Consider the following 27,150-nt stretch of genomic DNA (forward strand, 5'->3'; position numbering starts at 1 on the left):
TACATTATACATGTACAGGACAGTACACACTGTATGACACAGAGGTACAGTGCGTTATACATGTACAGGACAGTGCACACTGTATGACACAGAGGTACAGTACGTTATACATGTACAGGACAGTACACACTGTATGACACAGAGGTACAGTACATTATACATGTACAGGACAGTACACACTGTATGACACGCAGGTACAGTACATTATACATGTACAGGACAGTACACACTGTATGACACGCAGGTACAGTACATTATACATGTACAGGACAGTGCACACTGTATGACACGCAGGTACAGTACGTTATACATGTACAGGACAGTACACACTGTATGACACAGAGGTACAGTACATTATACATGTACAGGACAGTACACACTGTATGACACAGAGGTACAGTACATTATACATGTACAGGACAGTACACACTGTATGACACACAGGTACAGTGCGTTATACATGTACAGGACAGTACACACTGTATGACACAGAGGTACAGTACATTATACATGTACAGGACAGTACACACTGTATGACACAGAGGTACAGTACATTATACATGTACAGGACAGTACACACTGTATGACACAGAGCTACAGTACATTATACATGTACAGGACAGTACACACTGTATGACACAGAGGTACAGTACATTATACATGTACAGGACAGTACACACTGTATGACACAGAGGTACAGTACATTATACATGTACAGGACAGTACACACTGTATGACACAGAGGTACAGTACGTTATACATGTACAGGACAGTACACACTGTATGACACAGAGGTACAGTACATTATACATGTACAGGACAGTACACACTGTATGACACGCAGGTACAGTACATTATACATGTACAGGACAGTACACACTGTATGACACGCAGGTACAGTACATTATACATGTACAGGACAGTACACACTGTATGACACAGAGGTACAGTACATTATACATGTACAGGACAGTACACACTGTATGACACACAGGTACAGTACGTTATACATGTACATTACAGTACACACTGTATGACACAGAGGTACAGTACATTATACATGTACAGGACAGTACACACTGTATGACACAGAGGTACAGTACATTATACATGTACAGGACAGTACACACTGTATGACACAGAGGTACAGTACATTATACATGTACAGGACAGTACACACTGTATGACACAGAGGTACAGTACATTATACATGTACAGGACAGTACACACTGTATGACACAGAGGTACAGTACATTATACATGTACAGGACAGTACACACTGTATGACACAGAGGTACAGTACATTATACATGTACAGGACAGTACACACTGTATGACACGCAGGTACAGTACATTATACATGTACAGGACAGTACACACTGTATGACACGCAGGTACAGTACATTATACATGTACAGGACAGTGCACACTGTATGACACAGAGGTACAGTACATTATACTTGTACAGGACAGTACACACTGTATGACACAGAGGTACAGTACATTATACATGTACAGGACAGTACACACTGTATGACACAGAGGTACAGTACATTATACATGTACAGGACAGTGCACACTGTATGACACGCAGGTACAGTACGTCATACATGTACAGGACAGTACACACTGTATGACACAGAGGTACAGTACATTATACATGTACAGGACAGTACACACTGTATGACACAGAGGTACAGTACATTATACATGTACAGGACAGTGCACACTGTATGACACGCAGGTACAGTACGTTATACATGTACAGGACAGTACACACTGTATGACACAGCGGTACAGTACGTTATACATGTACAGGACAGTACACACTGTATGACACAGAGGTACAGTACATTATACATGTACAGGACAGTACACACTGTATGACACAGAGGTACAGTACATTATACATGTACATTACAGTACACACTGTATGACACACAGGTACAGTACGTTATACATGTACAGGACAGTACACACTGTATGACACAGAGGTACAGTACATTATACATGTACAGGACAGTACACACTGTTTGACACGCAGGTACAGTACATTATACATGTACAGGACAGTACACACTGTATGACACAGAGGTACAGTACATTATACATGTACAGGACAGTACACACTGTATGACACAGAGGTACAGTACATTATACATGTACAGGACAGTACACACTGTATGACACAGAGGTACAGTACATTATACATGTACAAGACAGTACACACTGTATGACACACAGGTACAGTACATTATACATGTACAGGACAGTACACACTGTATGACACAGAGGTACAGTACATTATACATGAACAGGACAGTACACACTGTATGACACGCAGGTACAGTACGTTATACATGTACAGGACAGTACACACTGTATGACACGCAGGTACAGTACGTTATACATGTACAGGACAGTACACACTGTATGACACAGAGGTACAGTACATTATACATGTACAAGACAGTACACACTGTATGACACGCAGGTACAGTACATTATACATGAACAGGACAGTACACACTGTATGACACGCAGGTACAGTACGTTATACATGTACAGGACAGTACACACTGTATGACACGCAGGTACAGTACATTATATATGAACAGGACAGTACACACTGTATGACACGCAGGTACAGTACGTTATACATGTACAGGACAGTACACACTGTATGACACGCAGGTACAGTACATTATACATGAACAGGACAGTACACACTGTATGACACGCAGGTACAGTACATTATACATGTACAGGACAGTACACACTGTATGACACAGAGGTACAGTACATTATACATGTACAGGACAGTACACACTGTATGACACAGAGGTACAGTACATTATACTTGTACAGGACAGTACACACTGTATGACACAGAGGTACAGTACATTATACATGTACAGGACAGTACACACTGTATGACACAGAGGTACAGTACATTATACATGTACAGGACAGTACACACTGTATGACACACAGGTACAGTACATTATACATGAACAGGACAGTACACACTGTATGACACAGAGGTGCAGTACATTATACATGTACAGGATAGTACACACTGTATGACACGCAGGTACAGTACATTATACATGTACAGGACAGTACACACTGTATGACACAGAGGTACAGTACATTATACATGTACAGGACAGTACACACTGTATGACACAGAGGTACAGTACATTATACATGTACAGGATAGTACACACTGTATGACACGCAGGTACAGTACATTATACATGTACAGGACAGTACACACTGTATGACACGCAGGTACAGTACATTATACATGTACAGGACAGTACACACTGTATGACACAGAGGTACAGTACATTATACATGTACAGGACAGTACACACTGTATGACACAGAGGTACAGTACATTATACATGTACAGGACAGTACACACTGTATGACACGCAGGTACAGTACATTATACATGTACAGGACAGTACACACTGTATGACACGCAGGTACAGTACATTATACATGTACAGGACAGTACACACTGTATGACACAGAGGTACAGTACATTATACATGTACAGGACAGTACACACTGTATGACACACAGGTACAGTGCGTTATACATGTACATTACAGTACACACTGTATGACACAGAGGTACAGTACATTATACATGTACAGGACAGTACACACTGTATGACACAGAGGTACAGTACATTATACATGTACAGGACAGTACACACTGTATGACACAGAGGTACAGTACATTATACATGTACAGGACAGTACACACTGTATGACACAGAGGTACAGTACATTATACATGTACAGGACAGTACACACTGTATGACACAGAGGTACAGTACATTATACATGTACAGGACAGTACACACTGTATGACACAGAGGTACAGTACATTATACATGTACAAGACAGTACACACTGTATGACACACAGGTACAGTACATTATACATGTACAGGACAGTACACACTGTATGACACAGAGGTACAGTACATTATACATGAACAGGACAGTACACACTGTATGACACGCAGGTACAGTACGTTATACATGTACAGGACAGTACACACTGTATGACACGCAGGTACAGTACGTTATACATGTACAGGACAGTACACACTGTATGACACAGAGGTACAGTACATTATACATGTACAAGACAGTACACACTGTATGACACGCAGGTACAGTACATTATACATGAACAGGACAGTACACACTGTATGACACGCAGGTACAGTACATTATACATGAACAGGACAGTACACACTGTATGACACGCAGGTACAGTACGTTATACATGTACAGGACAGTACACACTGTATGACACGCAGGTACAGTACATTATATATGAACAGGACAGTACACACTGTATGACACGCAGGTACAGTACGTTATACATGTACAGGACAGTACACACTGTATGACACGCAGGTACAGTACATTATACATGAACAGGACAGTACACACTGTATGACACGCAGGTACAGTACATTATACATGTACAGGACAGTACACACTGTATGACACAGAGGTACAGTACATTATACATGTACAGGACAGTACACACTGTATGACACAGAGGTACAGTACATTATACTTGTACAGGACAGTACACACTGTATGACACAGAGGTACAGTACATTATACATGTACAGGACAGTACACACTGTATGACACGCAGGTACAGTACATTATACATGTACAGGACAGTACACACTGTATGACACGCAGGTACAGTACATTATACATGTACAGGATAGTACACACTGTATGACACGCAGGTACAGTACATTATACATGTACAGGACAGTACACACTGTATGACACAGAGGTACAGTACGTTATACATGTACAGGACAGTACACACTGTATGACACAGAGGTACAGTACGTTATACATGTACAGGACAGTACACACTGTATGACACAGAGGTACAGTACATTATACATGTACAGGACAGTACACACTGTATGACACGCAGGTACAGTACATTATACATGTACAGGACAGTACACACTGTATGACACGCAGGTACAGTACATTATACATGTACAGGACAGTGCACACTGTATGACACGCAGGTACAGTACGTTATACATGTACAGGACAGTACACACTGTATGACACAGAGGTACAGTACATTATACATGTACAGGACAGTACACACTGTATGACACAGAGGTACAGTACATTATACATGTACAGGACAGTACACACTGTATGACACAGAGGTACAGTACATTATACATGTACAGGACAGTACACACTGTATGACACACAGGTACAGTGCGTTATACATGTACAGGACAGTACACACTGTATGACACAGAGGTACAGTACATTATACATGTACAGGACAGTACACACTGTATGACACAGAGGTACAGTACATTATACATGTACAGGACAGTACACACTGTATGACACAGAGCTACAGTACATTATACATGTACAGGACAGTACACACTGTATGACACAGAGGTACAGTACATTATACATGTACAGGACAGTACACACTGTATGACACAGAGGTACAGTACATTATACATGTACAGGACAGTACACACTGTATGACACAGAGGTACAGTACATTATACATGTACAGGACAGTACACACTGTATGACACAGAGGTACAGTACATTATACATGTACAGGACAGTACACACTGTATGACACACAGGTACAGTACATTATACATGTACAGGACAGTACACACTGTATGACACGCAGGTACAGTACATTATACATGTACAGGACAGTACACACTGTATGACACGCAGGTACAGTACATTATACATGTACAGGACAGTACACACTGTATGACACAGAGGTACAGTACATTATACATGTACAGGACAGTACACACTGTATGACACACAGGTACAGTACGTTATACATGTACATTACAGTACACACTGTATGACACAGAGGTACAGTACATTATACATGTACAGGACAGTACACACTGTATGACACAGAGGTACAGTACATTATACATGTACAGGACAGTACACACTGTATGACACAGAGGTACAGTACATTATACATGTACAGGACAGTACACACTGTATGACACAGAGGTACAGTACATTATACATGTACAGGACAGTACACACTGTATGACACAGAGGTACAGTACATTATACATGTACAGGACAGTACACACTGTATGACACAGAGGTACAGTACATTATACATGTACAGGACAGTACACACTGTATGACACGCAGGTACAGTACATTATACATGTACAGGACAGTACACACTGTATGACACGCAGGTACAGTACATTATACATGTGCAGGACAGTACACACTGTATGACACAGAGGTACAGTACATTATACATGTACAGGACAGTACACACTGTATGACACAGAGGTACAGTACATTATACATGTACAGGACAGTACACACTGTATGACACAGAGGTACAGTACATTATACATGTACAGGACAGTACACACTGTATGACACACAGGTACAGTACATTATACATGTACAGGACAGTACACACTGTATGACACACAGGTACAGTACATTATACATGTACAGGACAGTACACACTGTATGACACAGAGGTACAGTACAGTACATATATAAACAGTACAGATGTCTATTGTTTTCTTGTGACTGTGTCCGGGAATGGAACAGTTAAAATCTGCTCCTCTCCTGTTATTCGAAGTTCTTACTCTCATTTGTTACAGTCAGTTTTCAGGGTAAATATTTAGTGCTGGATGACCCAAAACAAAGGAAAGAGAAAAATGTCACCAAAATATTCCAGGAGGTGGAAAGCACAGCTACGTCTTCCAAGAAATTTCTTCTAGATCAGTCCACCTGATTGTCATGTACGACATTGCACACTTTTTCCCCCCACTTTTTTGGTGTAGAACTTTCAGAAAATGGGATTATTTTCAGTGCTTTTTTTGGGTTTACACATTTTTTCCATGCTCTTTATCGTGTCCTACAGAGTCATATTATGAAAAAATGCCATGCTTTTTTGAAAAAAAAAATTGCAAAATTGAACACCATTGTCAGACTGTTCACACAATGCACTTGCAATTCAGATTTTACTAAAATTTTCCAAAAAATGCAGTAAAAATGCGTAAAATTGAAAAATCATGGATCGGGAACGCATTTTGTGAACACATCCTATGAGCTAGCTAGTACATATGATGTGATCGCTTTGCATTTATTTGCCGCAATTTTCTGCTATAGCTGTTAAAAAGCACTGAGCCACTGATACATTGTGTGAACATATTAAGGCTGCAGTTTTTGGTCCAGTGTTTTTAACTTTTTTTTGTTTTTTTTTCTTTCTAAATTAACCCATTTTCCCCCCAAAAACCCACAACATAACACATTAGGGCTAGTATCACAAGTCCAACATTCATGATTTTGTAAGCACTGCAATGTCTGGACCCAAACTCAGCAGCCTCATGTATGTCTCTAAGGCTATATTCACATGCAGCATTTTTTCGCCTATCAAAAGCAATAAAAAAGTGAAAAATCTCTGCAAATAAAGGTATTTTTGCAACATTTTGGTGAATAAAAGAAACTTTATTAAACATGCAGTGTAGATAAAGCAGACGTAATCCCCACCCAAAGGCTGCGGTCACACTATCAGTATTTGGTCAGTATTTTACATCAGTATTTGTAGCCAAAACCAGGAGTGGAACAAATAGAGGAAAAGTATAATAGAAACATATGCACCACTTCTGTATTTATCACCCACTCCTGGTTTTGGCTACAAATACTGAGGTAAAATACTGACCAAATACTGCTAGTGTGACGGCAGCCAAAGAACGGTGTCATAAATGCCGCCAAAACGCTGGAAGATAGGTGTTTTGAATGCAGCATTTTTTTTTTTACGTCCAATAGAGCAGGTTTTGGCTGCAGAAAAAAATGCTGAAAGTCTGGAGAAAGCAAGGAGAAAAAAAAAAGGTAAATAAAAAAATTCAACATTAGAAAAAATAAATAATTATTGCCCCCAAGCAAAGATTTTGGCAGCAGCTTTTTTTTTTAATCTAATTTATGCTGTGTTTTCATAACTTTTATTTTTGCAGTAAAACTCGATTCTTTTTAAATTGCCACATTTTTAGAAATCATGGTAAAAACACTGCTTTTATTTCAGAAAACTGCCCAAAAAAAACAAACAAACAAAAAAAACCCCCAACCAAACGTGTTTGATTAGGAACACATTGCTGCCTTCTTCCAGGAAAGGGGCTGATGTGTAATACCACATATGACATGTGGATGTGAGTGGCGCTGTTCTGATCTTACACAGCCACTTTTAAAGTGAAACCCTGCTACGAGGCAGAATTTTCCTATTTTCCACAGAAGGTGAGAGCTGCAGATCTCTGACATCCCCTGGGATCTATTTTCGTTAACCCCTTCAATGCTCCATCTGAATTTCTGCACCTTCTCTGTGCAGCAGGTAGAGGTGGGCTGGGTGATTGCAATGTAGGGGTGTGGGTGAGGCCATGGCGGCCAATGATCAGCAGAGTGGGGCTGTCATTGTGGCACGCTGCGGCTACACCTGCTGTCACACCCCTCCAGTACACAGGTGCTCACACTGCACAGCATCCACTACTCCCCCATCATCCCCACATGCCATGACGCGCCACCGCTCTGTCAGCCACATGGACTTCTGACATTTGCTTTTTACATGTTTTTCCTTCTTTTTTTTTTAGTTTTCAATATTTTACCAGATTTTTTAAAAATTGGAGAACATGGGGAGGACTCCCCCCCAGGCGTGTGTGATACCCCTCACGATGGTGCTGCTCGTAGGCCTCGTGTTTGTCGCAAGCGTGGACACCACAGACTGTAAGTTTCCCAGTATTACATTTGCTGTATATGTGTGTTTTTATATCAAGTCCCCCCCCCACCTGTTCAGATTATGAGGGTCTTCGGGGGCTTCCTCCTTCTTTAGCTTTTAAATCGCAGATTAATAGAGGATTTTGGGGGGATGCTTCCAATGGCCGCCCCTCTAGGGTCGTGATTGGTATTTGTCACTATCAATTAGTTATTTTCAATATGGAAGCCTAGCGTTCAGGAATCATGGAGACCTTGCCTATGACAATCAATTCAAGGGGATGTCCAGGCTTTTTTTTTTTTACAGGAACAATGCCACCCTTGTCCATGGACGGTATCTGGTATTACAGCTCTGCTCCATTTAGCAAACAAATGAGCCGCAATTCCAGCTATGACCTGCCGAGAAGAGTGGCGCTTTTTGGGAAATAAAAAAAATCACTAGACCTTTAATTCTAATCATGGACATCTCCTTTGTTACTGGAGTCACTTTTTTCTGCAACGATTATCTGACTATCCAAAATATCCAGTTTTTTTTTTTTTTTTTGCTGAATGGAGGAAACAAAATTGATAAGTCTTCCCCTTTTTAATGCTGAGGCCTACTTAAAGGGGTTGTCCTGCTCTTAGCTTTTATTTTTATAGATATCTCCAATATCTTCTAAACACAGAAGTCCAGATTTATTTAACTGTCCTCATTTCCCATAGTAACCAATCACGGCGCAGATTTCATTTTTCAGGGGCACAATATAAGATGAAAGCTGTGCTGTGATTGGTTGCCAGTGAAAGCAGCAGTTTGTTTTAGAGTGGTTCATAAAGCTGCCCTAGTTTGGGTCATAAATGACCCCCGGAGCGGGGCCCTTGCACCTCTTTTCCTACGTGTGCCCATAGCCTTAGGCTGTTGAGTTTGAATCAGGGGGCCCATGGCCGGCCTGGATATTGCAGTCCGTACTTGGACTGTGAAAGTCTTAAATATGAAACCGGCCTAATCAAGACTTCCACTTATTTTCCCCAAAAATATAGCATCATATCCATTAGTTGAACAGGTTGGGGGCTGCTTAGCGAGCAGGCCCCCCATTTTTTAGAATTGTGGTCTCCGCCAATGAAATCCTAATATAAGGATATGCTTGAAAATCGGGCAATCAAATGGCAGAATTATCCTAAACTTCTCAGTGTTTTAGCCTCCAGCCCTATATTATCATTTTACAACCTATCCCCTCATTAAAAGGGTAGTGACAGCCTGACAATGCCTTTATTTTTAAATTAAAGCTGGCTGGAAGCTTGATTGATTGATATTGATTAACTAGCCGTGTCCAGCCATACACTTCTTCTACAGTGGCCTCTGCAGGAGAGCTGTAGTATTACATGGGTGGGTCCTCCAGTGCAAATACAGCCCTGAATAATAGAAGGGGGGTCCTGAGTATTGTTTAGTAGGAAGATTTTGCTTTCAGGGTTAGTTTTTTCTTATATTTAAAGGGACAGGTTTCTTGCAATTGCGTAAAAAAACCCAGACTGACAAGAAATAATGTGATGTTTTTCCGATGCGCAAATTTTATTGTTGGTGGCTATAATTTTCAATGCCCCGGTCAGCCCAAAAAAAGTTGCTACATAAGAAGTGATCAGTCAACATAGTGTACGACACATATGTTTACTGTACACACTGAGTGCGCCGCTCCGGAGACCGGGCCAAAAAGATGTTATTTTTGTTGTTTCAATATTTTTCCCAAAACAGCAGGTGGCTATGTTTGCTGGTGAAGAAGCCGCGCAACCTGCATTTCCAGGAGTCGATAATGCCATCATTAACCCCTGATCTGCCAGAGGAATGCGCGGAGCATCGATGCTTTAGAAGGAATGTGGAAATGCTGTTATCGATTCGGTCTATAAACACAAAACTTCTTCATTCCACGTTAATACAAGCTCAGACAAATAATTACTTTTTTACTTCACTTTTGGCTGGACTTGCCCTTTTAGATACTTGATTTTTTTTTTTTTTTAATGAGTCCCAACAAGGTACCATTGGCGAAAGCTTGACAGACGCCAGTTTTGGATGTCAGAGCTCACAGACCCTACCATCTCTGAATGGGCACTTTGCTAATTTTCCTGCACAATGGATGTCCACAATAGGAATCCGCAGGTGTAAAACCGCAGGTGGAATCCGCACAAAAAACGCGGTAAATCCGCAGGTAAAACACAGTGATTTTTACCTGCGGATTTCTAAAATCCCCTGCAGAAAAATCCGCAGAGGTCCATTCTACGTGTGCACATACCCTTAAAGTGGTAGAGTGTTAAATCAAATTTGTGGCCCCTTTGTTCCTAGGATCGATGAGAACCCATAGGTCAGTTCCCTGCTGACCAGAAAGTAATACAATATGCAATGATGTTACAAGATGGAAATGCCCCTTTAAGGGGCCCTGTCACCAGGTAAAAGTGGTCAGTTTTTGCTTTTATTGTATTCCCATTGATCCCCTTAGTATTCCCTTTTTAAAAAAATTCACCATAGGGTTTCAGAGATATGGGAATTTTTATTTAGCGCTCATGTTTATGCACGTCAAGGGGGTGATACTTATGAGTCCATTGTGCAGAGCAACAAAAAGACACGCCCCAGAGGAACATATGAGTGACACCCTTTGATAAAGGCAAGAGCACTAGGTAAAAAAAAAGTCCATATCTCTGGAATCATATAGTGGATTAAAAAATAATATAAAAACAAAAACAGAATACTCACAGGAGCAAAGGGAATAAAATAGGATCAGAAACTGTCCAGGAAACCGTCTTCTTCAAATTTAGAGGGATCGACTTCAGCTGGACTATTAATCCTGTTGTTGAACAGTCCTAGAATTATAAATTGCCCAGTATATTCAGGGGTGAACCTAGCCTCTCTGCTGCCTGAGGCGAACTGCAAAACGGCGCCCCCCCACGTAGTAAAATCAGTACAAGTCCGACTCCCAGCAATGTGTGTGTCCCAGCAGGTCAGGAGACTGGGCACCTCTGCACCTCAGCCCGGGTAAGTAACAGTCACCTGCCGGGCACGCCGCATATTAGGTTGTTGTGACACTGCACTGTCACCAAGTGTCAGAGCAGGGATTACAGGGAGAGTTGGCACCACGTGTTCTGACTGCTGCTCTGCCGCCCCCTGTCTTTAAGGATGCTGTGCCGCCTGAGGCAAAGTATTCAACTTGATTCATGATAGCAGCACCCCTGAGTATATTTCAGTATGACTGAAACGCAATCTGCAGGTGAATGACTGGAGGGACTGAAAAAGCGACAACCACAATGCAGCAGAGATTGTCTCGAACCCAACAAAAACTTACCCTCTCTGTCAGATTTAGAGGGTTTGTCTAAATTGACCCAATTGTAAGAAACCTACAATCAGATCACAACCTAGGCCCACCAGGAAATTATTCTTGATATGGATTTACTGGTGGGCCAAAGGTTGTGATGTGATTCTAGGTTTCATAAAACGGTACCAGTTTAGGAAAACCCTTTAAATCTGACAGAGAGGCTAATTTTGGGTGGGATTTAACCCCTTTTGGATTTTTACAAAACTGTTCCGCAGCAGGGGATTTGTCTCTCTAGAGGGCTGAAGGTAAATTTAGGTTTCTATTTGCTGTAAATGTAATTGAAAAGTCAACAGTTTCGTGGAGCTTCGTACTATAATCTGTTATTGGTTTAAAAAGGCTATTTTAAAGTTTTTGGGTTTAATCTCAAAAGGACGGGAGAAACTAAAATTTTGTCCTTCATTCCCGTAGTTTCTGTGGCCCTCACATATATGAATGATAATCGCCACCCATCCCTCACTTAGCAAATTTGTCATTGTGAATTAATATTAGGAGTTTGTTTTGTTTTCCAAAAATTGGAAAATTAGTCAAGACCTACTCTGTTGGGTCAGAATTTCCATTTCCAAGACAGGAGGTTAGAATAAATGTCTCAAATTTTAGCCTGTGATCCACACTGGACATAGGGGTGGAAGGAGATGACTTTCATTGTCCTAAATGAGAGCAAAATCCTTTTTTTTGTGATTGAAATTCATTTTGTATATCTGGGGCTGGTTGGAGACAATCCAACTTCTATGCCATGGTGAACTCTCATGTCTCAAAAGCCTCTATAATGGTGGTTACTACTTCTAGCCAATTGAGTGACTTATTCACTGATGCACGGGATGTGCCAGATGTTTTATGGGAATTTTTAGAGGAAAGCAAACATTCTCACCTGCCATGATGACAAGTATTTCATCAATCGAATCACCGTGCCCCGGACTGACGTCCATCTGCACGTCCTACTTGTTACAATGAGATAACACTTGTTTCCATAAACAAGGCTTCATTATCTGCTGCCTAACGGAAAGTTCTAACCTAGGTGTCCTTTAAGAAAAAAAAAAATTGCTCATGGGGATGTCGCCATAACAGGGCATCTGAAGGTGCATGCTATTTTTGGTGGTGAATTTATAAGGTCTACAGTAAATAACTTCATTGGAAATCTTTGGCTTTAGGTTGTAGTGTTAGCTCCTCAGACTTCAGCAGATGACGTGTTCTGGGTCCATACGTCAATCTCCATATTTCCAACTCGTAATCCATTTTTCCCGTTGTCTTCCAGTTTGCGGCAGCATGGACATCCGGAGTGACGTGAGCCAACTCCACAGATTGGAAAACTGTACCGTCATCCAAGGCAACCTACAGATCCTGCTCATGTTTGGAACCAAGCCTGAGGATTTTCGAGGCCTGAGTTTCCCTCGTTTGACCATGATCACTGAGTATCTTCTGCTGTTTCGTGTGTATGGTTTAGAAAGCCTTCATGAACTTTTTCCCAACCTTTCGGTGATCCGTGGTACTGACTTGTTTTTCCACTACTCCCTGGTTATCTTTGAGATGCCTCATTTACGTGACATAGGACTTCTCAGTCTCACAAACATATTACGGGGAGCTGTCCGCATTGAGCGGAACCAGGAACTCTGTCACGTCTCCACCATAGACTGGTCGCTCATGTCGGACACAGTGGAAAGCCACTATATGGTCGGAAACAAGCCGTTAGAGGAATGTGCAGATGTCTGTCCAGGCTTATCACAGTCTTCATGCGTGAAGACCGTGATAAGTGGCGTGCAGGAACCTCGGTGCTGGACGTCTCGTCACTGCCAGAAAGGTAAGAATCCACTTGTTTCCCATGTTAACTCCATTATTTCTCCAAATTCTGAATTTAAGGGGCACTCCATTTGGGGAATGCAAGAAGGACCTGCTTCCAAGTAAGATAAGCAGCAGTACTCAATGTCAGGTAGCAGACGAAAAGCAACTAGGATTTTAGGATCTATAAAACTTGTGTTAGATTAGTCTTAGCTACACCGAGTAAACAGACAGGATCACTCATTATTAGCTTAGATACATCAGCTCTAACAGGATAACATATACTCTGGCTCAGCAAACAGGATTATACAAGAGGCTTAAGGTATCGTCACATTAAGCGATGCTGCAGCGATATAGACAAGGAGCCGATCGCTGCAGCGTCGCTGTTTAGGTCACTATAGAGATGTCGAACACCGGCAACAGCAGAACGATGCAGGAGCGATCCAGTGACGTACTTATCGTTCTCGCTGGTTGTTAGCTCCATGTAAAAACATTGCAGGCATCGTTGCTTTTGCTGTCAAACATGACGAATCAGGCCGACCTGACGACCAAATAAAGTTCTGGACTTCTAGCGACGACCAGCGATGTCACAGCGGGATCCTGATCGCTGCTGCGTGTCAAACACGAGATTGCTATCTAGGACGCTGCAACGTCACGGATCGTTGTCGTTCTCGTTGGAAAGTTGCTCAGTGTGAAGGTACCTTTAGCTACACCGGCTCAGCAGAAGGCAACATGATGGATATGCCAGCCTCAGCAGATGATATCCTATGTGAAAGGCTTGGATACACTTGCTTAGCAGAAGGCATTTTGCCCATGATGGAGCTAGATACTCCAGCTCAGTAGGCCACTTTTTTCAAATGATATGTTTAAGATTAGATATGCTAGCTCACCTGTAGGCATCTTACACATAATAAGATTAGATATGCCATCTCAGCAGATGCCATTTTTCACACGACGGGCTTAGATACCCTGTCTCAGCAGATTATTATTATTTATTTATATAGCACCATTAATTCCATGGTCCTGTACATGAGAAAGAGGTTACATACAGAGTTATAGATATTGTTTACAGTAAACAGGTTTAAAGTGACAGACTGGTACAAAGGGGAGAGGACCCTGTCCTTGCGGACTTACATTCTATGGGATAGTGGGGAAGAGACAGAAGGTAGGGGTGAAGCAGCGGCTCTGGCGGTGAGGCGGTGGCGGCTCGGTTATTGTAGGCTTTCCTGAAGAGATGGGTTTTCAGGTTCCGTCTGAAGGATCCGAGGGTGGTGGATAGTCGGATGTGTTGAGGTGTGGAATTCCAGAGGATGGGGGATATTCGGGAGAAATCTTGGAGGCGGTTGTGTGAGGAACGAATAAGTGTGGAGGAGAGTAGGAGGATCGAAGATCACGTGAGGGAAGATAGTGGGAGATTAGTTCAGAGATATAGGGAGGGGACAGGTTGTGGATGGCTTTGTTAGATCAGTGTTAGTAGTTTGAACTGGATTCGTTGGGGAATTGGGAGCCAGTGGAGGGATTTGCAGAGGGGAGAAGCAGGGGAGTAGCGAGGAGACAGGTGGATTATGCGGGCAGCAGAGTTGAGGACAGACTGGAGTGGTGCAAGAGAACTAGCGGGGAGGCCACAGAGGAGGGTGTTGCAGTAATTGAGGCGGGAGATGATGAGAGCATGCACAAGAATTTTGGTAGATTGTGGGCTGAGGAAGGAACGGATTCTGGCAATATTTTTGAGTTGGAGGCGACAGGAGGTGGCAAGAGCTTGGACGTGAGGTTTGAAGGACAGGGCAGAGTCGAGAGTTACCCCGAGGCAGTGGATTTCAGGTGCGGGAGAGAGCGTGATGCCGTTTACCATAATAGATAGATAAGGTAGGGGGGATACGTGAGGTGGGGTAAAGATGATGAATTTGTTTTTTTCTACATTGAGTTTAAGGAAGCGAGAGGTGAAGGAGGATATGGCTGACAGACACTTCGGGATTCTGGATAGCAGGGAGGTGATATCTGGGCCAGAGAGGTAGATCTGAGTGTCATCTGCATACAGCAGTTGGTACTGGAAGCCATGGGACTTTATGAGTTGTCCTAGGCCAAGGGTATAGATGGAAAAAAGTAGGGGCCCTAGGACAGAGCCCTGAGGGACTCCAACAGAGAGAGGGCGGGATGAGGAGGTGGTGTGGGAGTGGGAAACGCTAAATGTGCGGTTGGATAGGTATGAGGCAATCCAGGACAGGGTAAGGTCTTTGATGCAAAGGGAAGAGAGAATCTGTAGCAGTAGGCAGTGATCGACTGTGTCGAAAGCAGAGGACGGGTCAAGAAGGAGGAGGATGGAGAACTGTCTGTTAGCTTTGGCTGTGAGTAAGTCATTAGTAATTTTTGTCAGGGCAGTTTCGGTGGAGTGGCAGATGCCATTTTTCAAACGATGGACTTGGATACGCTGGCTCAGCAGAAGCCATTTTTCAGACGCTGAGCTTAGATATGCTGTCTCAGCAGAAGCCATTTTTCACACTATGGGCTTAGACATACCGGCTGAGCATGTGCAATTTCAGAAACTAGTGGATAAGGTAGACTGGCTTTGCATATCGTCTCACATCTGAGTGGCTTAGATACAGTCTCAGCAGACAGGATCAAATCTGATGATTAGATACATATTGGATCGGCTGCACAATCTTTGGTAAGGAAAGGGTTAATGAGCTCCTTCATAGCTGTGGGGAGGGCAGGAGTGAACTTTGGTGTAAGTTGAGCTGGTTCTTGCCCTGTGGGCTTAGGTAATGCTCCCCGTACACGTGCTGCAGGTAGTCTCCTGTGTTTACAGTAAGCAATGACTGACGTCCTTCCATATATACAGGCTGCCACAAAAGTAACATATTATCTGGTTAATGGACTTGAACGAGAAAAACATGGCTGCTTTCTTCAGGAAAACTGTGCCACCTCTGTCCACAGGTTGTGTGTGGTATTATTTTGCCATAGGTTTCAAACTAACAATGGCAGCCAATCAGAGCCCAGCTTTCATTTTCTGAACTGCTCTGGAAAAATGAAAGCTGAGCTTTAATTGGTCGCTGGGGGAAGGTGGATCAGTCTTACTGTTTTGGTAATTGAGGCCTAAATTGTCCACCTTGGTCACACACTGCAAACAATCAGAGCTCAGGTTTGATTTTTTTAGCGCATGATCTGAAAGCTGTGCTGTGACTGGTTGTTATGGACAGCAAAGAAAGTCTTGCTTTCAGGTTTGTTTGTTTTATTTTAACAAATAAAACCATGATTTTTGGGTTCTCTTTCATAACAGATGACGTTTGGCTTTATTCCTGAAAACGGGCCATACTTTCAAATTGGCTTTTTTTTTTTTTTTCTTAAGAAAGTGGCCATGGTTTTTCTAATCCTGATAAAGTCCTTTAAAACCTGAGTTGTCTAGTTACTAGGAACATGCTCCTTGACAACCATATACAGGTCCTTCTCAAAAAATTAGCATATAGTGTTAAATTTCATTATTTACCATAATGTAATGATTACAATTAAACTTTCATATATTATAGATTCATTATCCACCAACTGAAATTTGTCAGGTCTTTTATTGTTTTAATACTGATGATTTTGGCATACAACTCCTGATAACCCAAAAAACCTGTCTCAATAAATTAGCATATCAAGAAAAGGTTCTCTAAACGACCTATTACCCTAATCTTCTGAATCAACTAATTAACTCTAAACACATGCAAAAGATACCTGAGGCTTTTATAAACTCCCTGCCTGGTTCATTACTCAAAACCCCCATCATGGGTAAGACTAGCGACCTGACAGATGTCAAGAAGGCCATCATTGACACCCTCAAGCAAGAGGGTAAGACCCAGAAAGAAATTTCTCAACAAATAGGCTGTTCCCAGAGTGCTGTATCAAGGCACCTCAATGGTAAGTCTGTTGGAAGGAAACAATGTGGCAGAAAACGCTGTACAACGAGAAGAGGAGACCGGACCCTGAGGAAGATTGTGGAGAAGGACCGATTCCAGACCTTGGGGAACCTGAGGAAGCAGTGGACTGAGTCTGGTGTGGAAACATCCAGAGCCACCGTGCACAGGCGTGTGCAGGAAATGGGCTACAGGTGCCGCATTCCCCAGGTAAAGCCACTTTTGAACCATAAACAGCGGCAGAGGCGCCTGACCTGGGCTACAGAGAAGCAGCACTGGACTGTTGCTAAGTGGTCCCAAGTACTTTTTTCTGATGAAAGCAAATTTTGCATGTCATTCGGAAATCAAGGTGCCAGAGTCTGGAGGAAGACTGGGGAGAAGGAAATGCCAAAATGCCTGAAGTCCAGTGTCAAGTACCCACAGTCAGTGATGGTGTGGGGTGCCATGTCAGCTGCTGGTGTTGGTCCACTGTGTTTCATCAAGGGCAGGGTCAATGCAGCTAGCTATCAGGAGATTTTGGAGCACTTCATGCTTCCATCGGCTGAAATGCTTTATGGAGATGAAGATTTCATTTTTCAGCACGACCTGGCACCTGCTCACAGTGCCAAAACCACTGGTAAATGGTTTACTGACCATGGTATTACTGTGCTCAATTGGCCTGCCAACTCTCCTGACCTGAACCCCATAGAGAATCTGTGGGATATTGTGAAGAGAAAGTTGAGAGACGCAAGACCCAACACTCTGGATGAGCTTAAGGCCGCTATTGAAGCATCCTGGGCCTCCATAACATCTCAGCAGTGTCACAGGCTGATTGCCTCCATGCCACGCCGCATTGAAGCAGTCATTTCTGCCAAAGGATTCCCGACCAAGTATTGAGTGCATAACTGAACATTATTATTTGTTGGTTTTTTTGTTTGTTATTAAAAAACACTTTTATTTGATTGGATGGGTGAAATATGCTAATTTATTGAGACAGGTTTTTTGGGTTATCAGGAGTTGTATGCCAAAATCATCAGTATTAAAACAATAAAAGACCTGACAAATTTCAGTTGGTCGATAATGAATCTATAATATATGAAAGTTTAATTGTAATCATTACATTATGGTAAATAATGAAATTTAACACTATATGCTAATTTTTTGAGAAGGACCTGTATAAAAGCTGCAGTGGCATAAAATAGTGGTGTGGGTGTGAGTTTGGGACTAATAACCAATTGGAACTTCTTTTTTTTTTTTTTTTTTTTTTTTTTTTTACTGAGATATTTTCTTAGTCGGTATCACGTTTGTTTTCTTGTATGGGAGATGTAGAGTTGGAAGGAACCTCCAGGATCATCTGGTCCAACATCCGTCTATCAAAACATAGGATACTGCCCTTGCATATAGCATTCCTGTTCTGACCTTCTCCGAAGCCCACGCCTTTCCTGAAATGCTCTGTGCTGCTGGGATAGCCTGTACCCTGCATTTTCCAGTTTCCTCTCCCCTGTCATGCCTGTAGTATAGCACACATTCTTCTCCTGAAATACACTGTGCTGCTGGTATACTTCACTTCTTTCTACGTTGCTCCACGCTCCTTAGGATGTCTCATCCCTGCCATTGCTGAAATGCTCTGCCCTGCTGAAGTACACCCGCATCTTCCCACCTGCCATTAATCTACATTCTGCTCACAAGATACCATCTGTATCCTAATCTCCTGTGGTATAGCACACTCCTCTGCTGAAATACTTTGTGCTGTTAAGGGACCCTGCTTCTTTCTCTTATCTCCATTATTCTCCTCCCTTTATGACAAAGGCCCTTTCCCGCTAGCATCATGATAAGTGGGCAGGTCACTGCCTCCCACAATGTCACCACCTTTCCCCTCCTTAAATACTCTGCGCTGCTGGTTAACATTTCATCCCTTTTTAAGCATTATGTCACCTGTGCATTCACGTTGAATTCCCGGAGACATACAGGTCACTTTCAATGTCTCCAGGAAAGTTTTCACTCCCCACGGCCGGTTGCTGCTTGGGATCTTTTTAATGTTAGGCACGTAATAATTAATGGTGGCTGGGAGCATTCGTCCTATGGCTGACCTTCACTACTCAGTCTAGCAATAAGGGGAATTAAAGTTTAATCCCGGCAGCTATAGAAGGTCATCCTGCTCTCTATGTATGTGCTGGGGAACATATCCGGTCTGGAGCTATCCTTGTTTTATTAGCATGGTCCTAGATAGCTGGGACTTGTCTGATCTGCGTGGCCCAATATTAGGGAGAAGCCAAAAGGGCTGTTGTATTTGACAATTGTGCTGAAACCACAGTGATCAGAAGAGGCTGGTTGCTAGGGACAGTCTAGTTGACAACACCTTTGTAAAGACTGGTTGCTAGAGACAAATACTAACACAACCAGTCTTTTCAAAGGCGTTGTCAAGCAGACTGTTACTAGCAACCAGCCTTTCATGCTTCAATCTTATGTTAAAAAGTTGCTGGGGGTGTTCTCCCATGCACAGTGCACACAGACATGATGGATTCCTCCTCTCCACTCTTTCCTACGTTCACATTTGCGTTGCGTCGGGCGCAGGTTCGGCGACGCATGCGTCATGAGCCCCTATATTTAACATGGGGGCGCATGGACATGCGTTGTCTTGCGTTTTGTGACGCATGCGTCATTTTTGGCGCAAGCGTCAGGGCGCAGAGGACGCAGTATGTTGCATTTTTTTTTGCGTCCAAAATCATGCCAAAAAAGGACGCATGCGTCACAAAACAATGCGTTTTGCATGCGTTCTTGTTTGCGGTGTGCGTTGCGTCGCCGACGCAGCACCGCACAACGCAAATGTGAACGTAGCTTTGTGGCACATGTTCAAAAGCAGCAGCAAGGAGGACATTATACAGTAGTAATGAGCTTGCAGAGGCATAGCAAAGGTTTTGGTTCGGGGGGGGGGGGGAAGCTTCTGAGTGGACCCCTAACCAGGTAACCTTGATTACAACTTGGTGACGCTCCCTAATAGTGGAGGAGAACCTCAGCAGATGACAGTGTTTATTACTGAAAATAATCTCTATATAAAGAGCTACATGGATATTACCGCCATATGGTCCGTGGTAGATACCAGCCCTACAGAACATATAAGTGATTACTGCGCAGTTACAGATAATGACTTACCACTGACGTTCTTTCTGATGGAATTGTTAATTTTTCCCATCTTTTCCATTTGGCCCAGACCGACATGACAACTTCTTCCAGCTAGGACTCGTCTGCAGAGAAAACAACAGACACGTTTCACTTCTCATATTCCAGCCCCATCACCATCTATTCCCAACCTGCACAAACTCCTCATATTGCTGATACCCCAGTACTGAGCCGCTGCTGCCGTATGTGTCCCTATTACTGCACCTGATTCCCCAATACTGAGCCGCTGCTGCCATATGTGTCCCTATTACTGCGCCTGATTCCCCAATACTGGCCACTGCTGCCGTATGTGTCCCTATTACTGCCCCTGATACCCCAATACTGAGCCGCTGCTGCCGTATGTGTCCCTATTACTGCCCCTGATACCCCAATACTGAGCCGCTGCTGCGGTATGTGTCCCTATTACTGCACCTGCTGTGTGGTTCTTTGTGCCCTCTAAATTCTAAAGCAACCCTCTATACTGGGTGCAAGTGTCCTAGAAAACAGTGCCCATATTTTGCCCCCTAGAAAGTAATATTGCTCTCTGTGTGCCCCTTTGATAGTCACAGTAACCGGAGTTCCCCTATAAAAATAAGTGCCCACTTTACATTTAATAATGTCCCCAGTCTCCCCCCTTACAGCTCCCCTATACACAGCATGATGCTCTCTTATATATAGTATAATGCCCCCTCACTGTATAGCACCACCCACGCAGTATACTGAGCCCTCAGTAGCCCCCAAACTGTTTGATGACTCCAACACTGTATGATGACCCCCTTACTGTAATCTCCACACGGTATAATGGCCCCCTAGATAGCCTCCATATAGTATAATGCACCAGATAGTCCTCAATATAGTATAATGCACTCCTCATAGGCCTTCATATAGTATAATTCACTCCCCATAGGCCTACTGTATAGCATAAGGCAGCCCCCATAGGCAGACTCTATAGCATAAGACAGCCCCCAATAGGCAGACCTTGTAATAAGGCAGCCCCCCATAGGCAGACTCTGTAATAAGGCAGCCCCCCATAGGCAGACCCTGTAATAAAGCAGCCCCCCATAGGCAGACTTTGTAGTATAAGGCAGCCCCCCATAGGCAGACTCTGTAATTAGGCAGCCCCCCATAGGTAGACTCAGTAGTATAAGCCAGCTCCCCCATAGGCAGACTCTGTAGTATAAGGCAGCCCTCCATAAAAAGAAATACTCACCTCTCTTATTCCTGGCTCCTCTGCTGCTCCGAGCGCCCGCTGTCAGTGTCGGCGTCGGTGACGTCAGATGCTGACAGCGGGATGATGGGAGATTAACACTCCCTCTCTCATCAATGCGGTCAGCTGTATAGTCATGTAGCCGATACAGCTGTACCCCGATGACAGGTGTGGGGCACACTGCTGGCACCAGACTCCCCGCCTGCTCATGGGCCCTATAGCGGCTAGGTGGCAGAGCAGCGAGATCGATTCTCCCTGCTCTGCTGCAGAATGTAACTGCATTAGCACGCGCAGCGTGCAGTAGAGTAGCTCCGTGTGGGCCCCCTTAGAGCATGGGGCCCGGGGCGATGGCCCCCCTGCCCCCCGGTAGCTACGCTACTGATAAGTATAGCTGTGATTCTAGCTCTAGGTGAAGATAAAATATTATAAAGCAGCAGCAAAAAGTACACTATTCATCAGTACTGAGCAGTATAGCTGTGAATGCAGCTCTGGGTATAGATAAAATATTAGATATCAGCAGTAAGGAATACATTATACAAAAGTGCTGAGCAGTATAGCTGTGAATCCAACTCTATGGAAAGTTAAAATATTGTAAAGCACCTGAATGAAGGACATTATACAACACTATTGAAGAGTATAGCTGTAAATTCATCTCTTGTTCTTGTAAAGCCATAGCATCTATGTGTGTATTTGTACCTCTTTGCTCCTTCTCCCCCACTTCTCCTTTCTATACACTTTAATCAGCAGCTGTAATCTGATCATTCAGTGAGCTGGAAGTCCCTCTTTACCAAGACTTAATTTAATACTATTTCAGAATGAATGATGAGTTCAGGAGGGAGAAGAAGTGGCTCATAATTGGAGAAAAAAAACAGCATCAGGTAGAAAGATGTTCTGCTTGACAAGCCATTTTTCTAGCACAGTAGAAATTCATTTATGTAAGCGTTATTTAAACAATTTTCCGGTGTATAATGGAAGGCATTGCTATTAATAAGGTGTGTGTCACTTTAATACTCTTCACAGAAAAAGTAGAGTAAAGGTACCCAGACGCGTGGCATGTTCCCGTGTTGGCACTTTACCCAGCAAAGTTTCAAACCACAACAAGATCTTGTGCAATTGTCCTTAGTTTTGGGATACAAATGCAACAAGTTTTTTTTTTTTTTTGGCAGCCGTTGTCTTGTACAAAGATTGTTTTATTGCATGTTTGGCTTATAAACAGCGTTGGGGACAGCCAGTACCTGGGGCAAAATCGGGAGCCGCTGCCACCTGTGCCCAGTCCTCCGTGTGAATCTTTGTCTTGGTATCTGGATCGCCAGCTCCGTCAAGGAAACCGAGGAATGTGCTTATTTCCTCCCGTCTTGCTGCACAGCACGTTTTCGTTTGCTCACCTTGAGTCAATGTTTAAACACCTAAATCTAATTCTTTCAAGAATGAAATAAGGTTTGTTCTGGCAACTGCCATTTTAAAGGGACCTGTCACTGGTTAAAAATTGGCCAATTCTTATGTTACCGTCACACAGTGGCATTTTGATCGCTACGACGGCACGATCCGTGACGCTCCAGCATCGTAACAATATCGCTCCAGCGTCGTAGACTGCTGTCACACTTTGCAATGTACGATGCTGGAGGGATAATTTCATGACGTATGTGCGATGTAGAAGCCGTTGGTTATTATGCGCACATCGTATACAATATCGTGCACACCTTTGTTACACCATGCGATCATGCCGCCACAGCGGGACACTAGACGACGAAAGAAAGTTTCAAACGATCTGCTACGACATACGATTCTCAGCGGGGTCCCTGATCGCAGGAGCGTGTCACACAGCGAGATCGCTGGAACGTCACGGATATATCGCTGGAACGTCACAAATCGTGCCGTCATAGCGATCAAAATGCCACTGTGTGACGGTACCCTTATTCTTATTTTATTCCCACTGCTCCTCTGAGTATGTTTGTTTTTGTTTTTTTAATTCACCATACGGTTCCAGAGATATGGGTGAAAAGGGGGTGTTGCTCTCAGGGTAATAATGCAGAACAGCCTAAAGACACTCCCCAAAGGATCCTGTGAGCCACGCCCCCTTGACAAGACCTTAAAAATCAATGCTAAATAAAAGGCACACATCTCTGGAACTGAATGGTGGACTTTAAGAATATACAAAACTGAGTTCTGATGGGGAACGGGGGGTATAAATCAAGAGAAAAAAACTGTGCATTTTTGACATTGTGACAGGTCCCCATGAATATTTTACCTCTTTGGAGACACCTTTTTTTTAACTAATGGGCATTGCTTAAGTACATTCTTAGAGGAATCGACATAAAGACACAAACTGGTGGTGAGCGGACAAAATGGCTATAAATGGTGCCCGTATAATTTTTATGTACAATTGCAGCAATGCTAAATCAGTGATTGAGGATGGGTCTGGTTGAAAAGTGATTGGTTGTGTCTGGACTCTAATGTCCATATGCTATCCATACAAGAAAGACATCTTGTAGTTGGTTAATAATGCGGTTTCCCCCAATTCCTTGTCGCCAGCTGTGGTTCCAACTCACGAACCTGATATTTTAATTTTTTCCACTTATGGGGCATTTAAGAAGAGTCGTAAAATAGCGTACAACTGATTTAAGGCCTCGTCCATATTACTGATCTGTTTTGTATATGTTGATGCATCTGATCTGCCCCTGTTGTTAATCATTCTCACTTCCTGTTTTCAGTGTGTAACTGTGGCGCAGACACGTCCTGTACAAGTCATGGAGATTGCTGTCACCCTGAGTGCCTGGGCGGTTGCAGTTCTCCTGGAGATCGTGGGGCCTGTGTGGCATGTCGTAATTTCTTCTTTAATGACAAGTGCTTGCCGTCCTGCCCAGCAAACACCTATGAGTATGAGGGCTGGAGATGTCTCACCGCGGAGTATTGTGCTAGCCTGGTCAAAGTCTCCGAGAACCCAAGAGAGTCTTCCAAGTTTGTCATCTATGAGAACCGCTGTCTGTCCGAGTGTCCATCGGGATACACCAGGAATGAGAGCAGGTTGGTATTTGTCTGAATAAGCGAGGTAATGAAAAGCTCTACCCTCCTAACTGCCCCGCTATCAGTCAATATGATCCTTCTCGGTGTTGTGGCCTTCACCCACAGCTCCAGTATTTCCAGACTTACAACTAAGAAGTCCAGGAAAGTTTTTGAGTAAACTTATTTGAGGCTACCCAAGAATTTTAGCACACATGAGATAATTTTATATTTTACAAATGGCACCTCTTCCAAGTCATTAAAGCTGAATTGCAATATCATCCAAAAGCCTAATGACAAAAATGGCCCTGATTTAGGAAAACAGATCCAGGTCCATTTTAGATGTTGCCTGTAAAATAGTGAAGAAGAACCGTTGATGAATTCAAGGAACTCAAAAGTATTCTAAATGAACTCAAAAGTATTCATAATGATTTCTATCACAGTATTGTCTGCCACAAGTGTGAAGGCCATTGTCCAAAGGTCTGCAAGGTTGGAACGAAATCCATCGACTCCATACAGACTGCAAAAGAATTGACCGGGTGCACGTTTATCGAAGGAAACTTGATCTTCAACATCCGCCGGGGAAGTGCGTATCTCATACTTTTAATAAATATTTGATCTATATTAATGGGGTTCAGTGTTGAATCCATCCCAGTGTTCAGTAGTCTAATGACCTTGCATTTGGGAATGTGGGCGTGACCTCATATCTTTCTCTATGGTTATTTTTATTCCTGTATAGGTCCATGACTTAGTTGGGACTTAATGTTCCACTCTTAAAGTTTCTGTTGACTTTTTTATCTAGATAACCTGGCTTTGGAGCTCCAGAGAAGTTTGGGTCTTATTGAGACCATTACTGGCTTCCTAAAAATCAAGCATTCCTTTGCTCTGGTGTCTTTGTCTTTTTTCAAAAACCTGAAGTTGATCAGAGGAGATGCCATGGTGGATGGGTAAGAGACTGACTAGAAATTCCATGTCGAAACATCTAGGAGGTGAGGTTTTGGTAGACATCAATATCATCAAAATGATAGGTAATGGGTAATTTTTGGGGTTGGCATGGTCTGATTTTAGTCAAGTTTCCTGGTCTCAATTTGATATTTGTCCCTCAGAAACAATAAATCTCATGTCACATGTGAAACATCGGGCTATGACCTTGGTTCCATCTCTAAAAGTTTGTTCTGTTTCACGTCTTCCAGGAACTATACATTGTACGTCTTGGACAATCAGAACTTACAACAACTATGGGATCAAAACCATGAAAGCCTCACTATACCCATTGGAAAATTATACTTTGCTTTCAACCCCAAACTTTGCTTGTCAGAAATCTACCACACGGAGGACTTAAGCGGGACGAAGGGGAGACAAAACAAAGCCGACATCAACCCTCGCACTAATGGAGATCGGGCCTCATGTGAGATATTTGTTTGTTTTTTTGTTTTATTAAGAAAATCTGTCTTAAAACAATATCTCAATTAATACGATTTTGCAAAGGGTAACATGATCCATTTATGGTGACGTCACTAAGGCCTTTTCATGGGTCTCCTTGTTCTGATCTATCTTCATTTAGCCCAATATATCCCTACCATGGTTGCATTCACTTTGACAAAAATTGTATTTTTGTCACAGGCAAGACCGAAACTCTAAGATTTGTAACCAATATGACTGAATCCGACCGGATCTTCCTGAAATGGCAGCAATACAAGCCGGACAATACGGATATCCTAAGCTTTGTTGTCCACTATAAAGAATCGTAAGTGGAAATGAATAATGTTAGCCATGCTTCAGATAGAATATAAATAGCATAATTACAAATTCTCCCAGAACATCTGGGAATCTACCAGAAAAAGCTTAGACCTCCCAAACCTCTGGTACAACAAAAGCCTCCTGAAATGCTTCAGAAGGTTTCCTATGCATGACGCTAGGATGCTTCAAATTTTGATGGAGCACCAGTGTCAAGGTGCATATTTAGGAAATGGGGAGCCT

At 42.9% G+C, this 27,150-nt stretch overlaps 1 protein-coding gene across 1 annotated transcript in view; it reads left to right on the top strand.

The window, feature by feature from the left end:
• The first annotated feature begins 8,605 nt into the window (after positions 1-8,605).
• The window catches only part of INSRR (insulin receptor related receptor), a 47,175-nt gene continuing 28,630 nt past the window's right edge, over positions 8,606-27,150 (top strand). Inside the window, exons 1-7 of the mRNA XM_069728228.1 lie at positions 8,606-8,836; positions 13,412-13,954; positions 24,882-25,194; positions 25,614-25,756; positions 25,973-26,117; positions 26,364-26,578; positions 26,794-26,917. Coding sequence (XP_069584329.1) covers positions 8,743-8,836; positions 13,412-13,954; positions 24,882-25,194; positions 25,614-25,756; positions 25,973-26,117; positions 26,364-26,578; positions 26,794-26,917 — 1,577 coding nt within the window. The 5' untranslated portion in view covers positions 8,606-8,742. The remainder of the gene's footprint in view (positions 8,837-13,411; positions 13,955-24,881; positions 25,195-25,613; positions 25,757-25,972; positions 26,118-26,363; positions 26,579-26,793; positions 26,918-27,150) is intronic.

The sequence above is a fragment of the Ranitomeya imitator genome, chromosome 1 (assembly GCF_032444005.1).
Source record: "Ranitomeya imitator isolate aRanImi1 chromosome 1, aRanImi1.pri, whole genome shotgun sequence".
In the NCBI taxonomy this organism is placed as follows: Eukaryota; Metazoa; Chordata; class Amphibia; order Anura; family Dendrobatidae; genus Ranitomeya; species Ranitomeya imitator.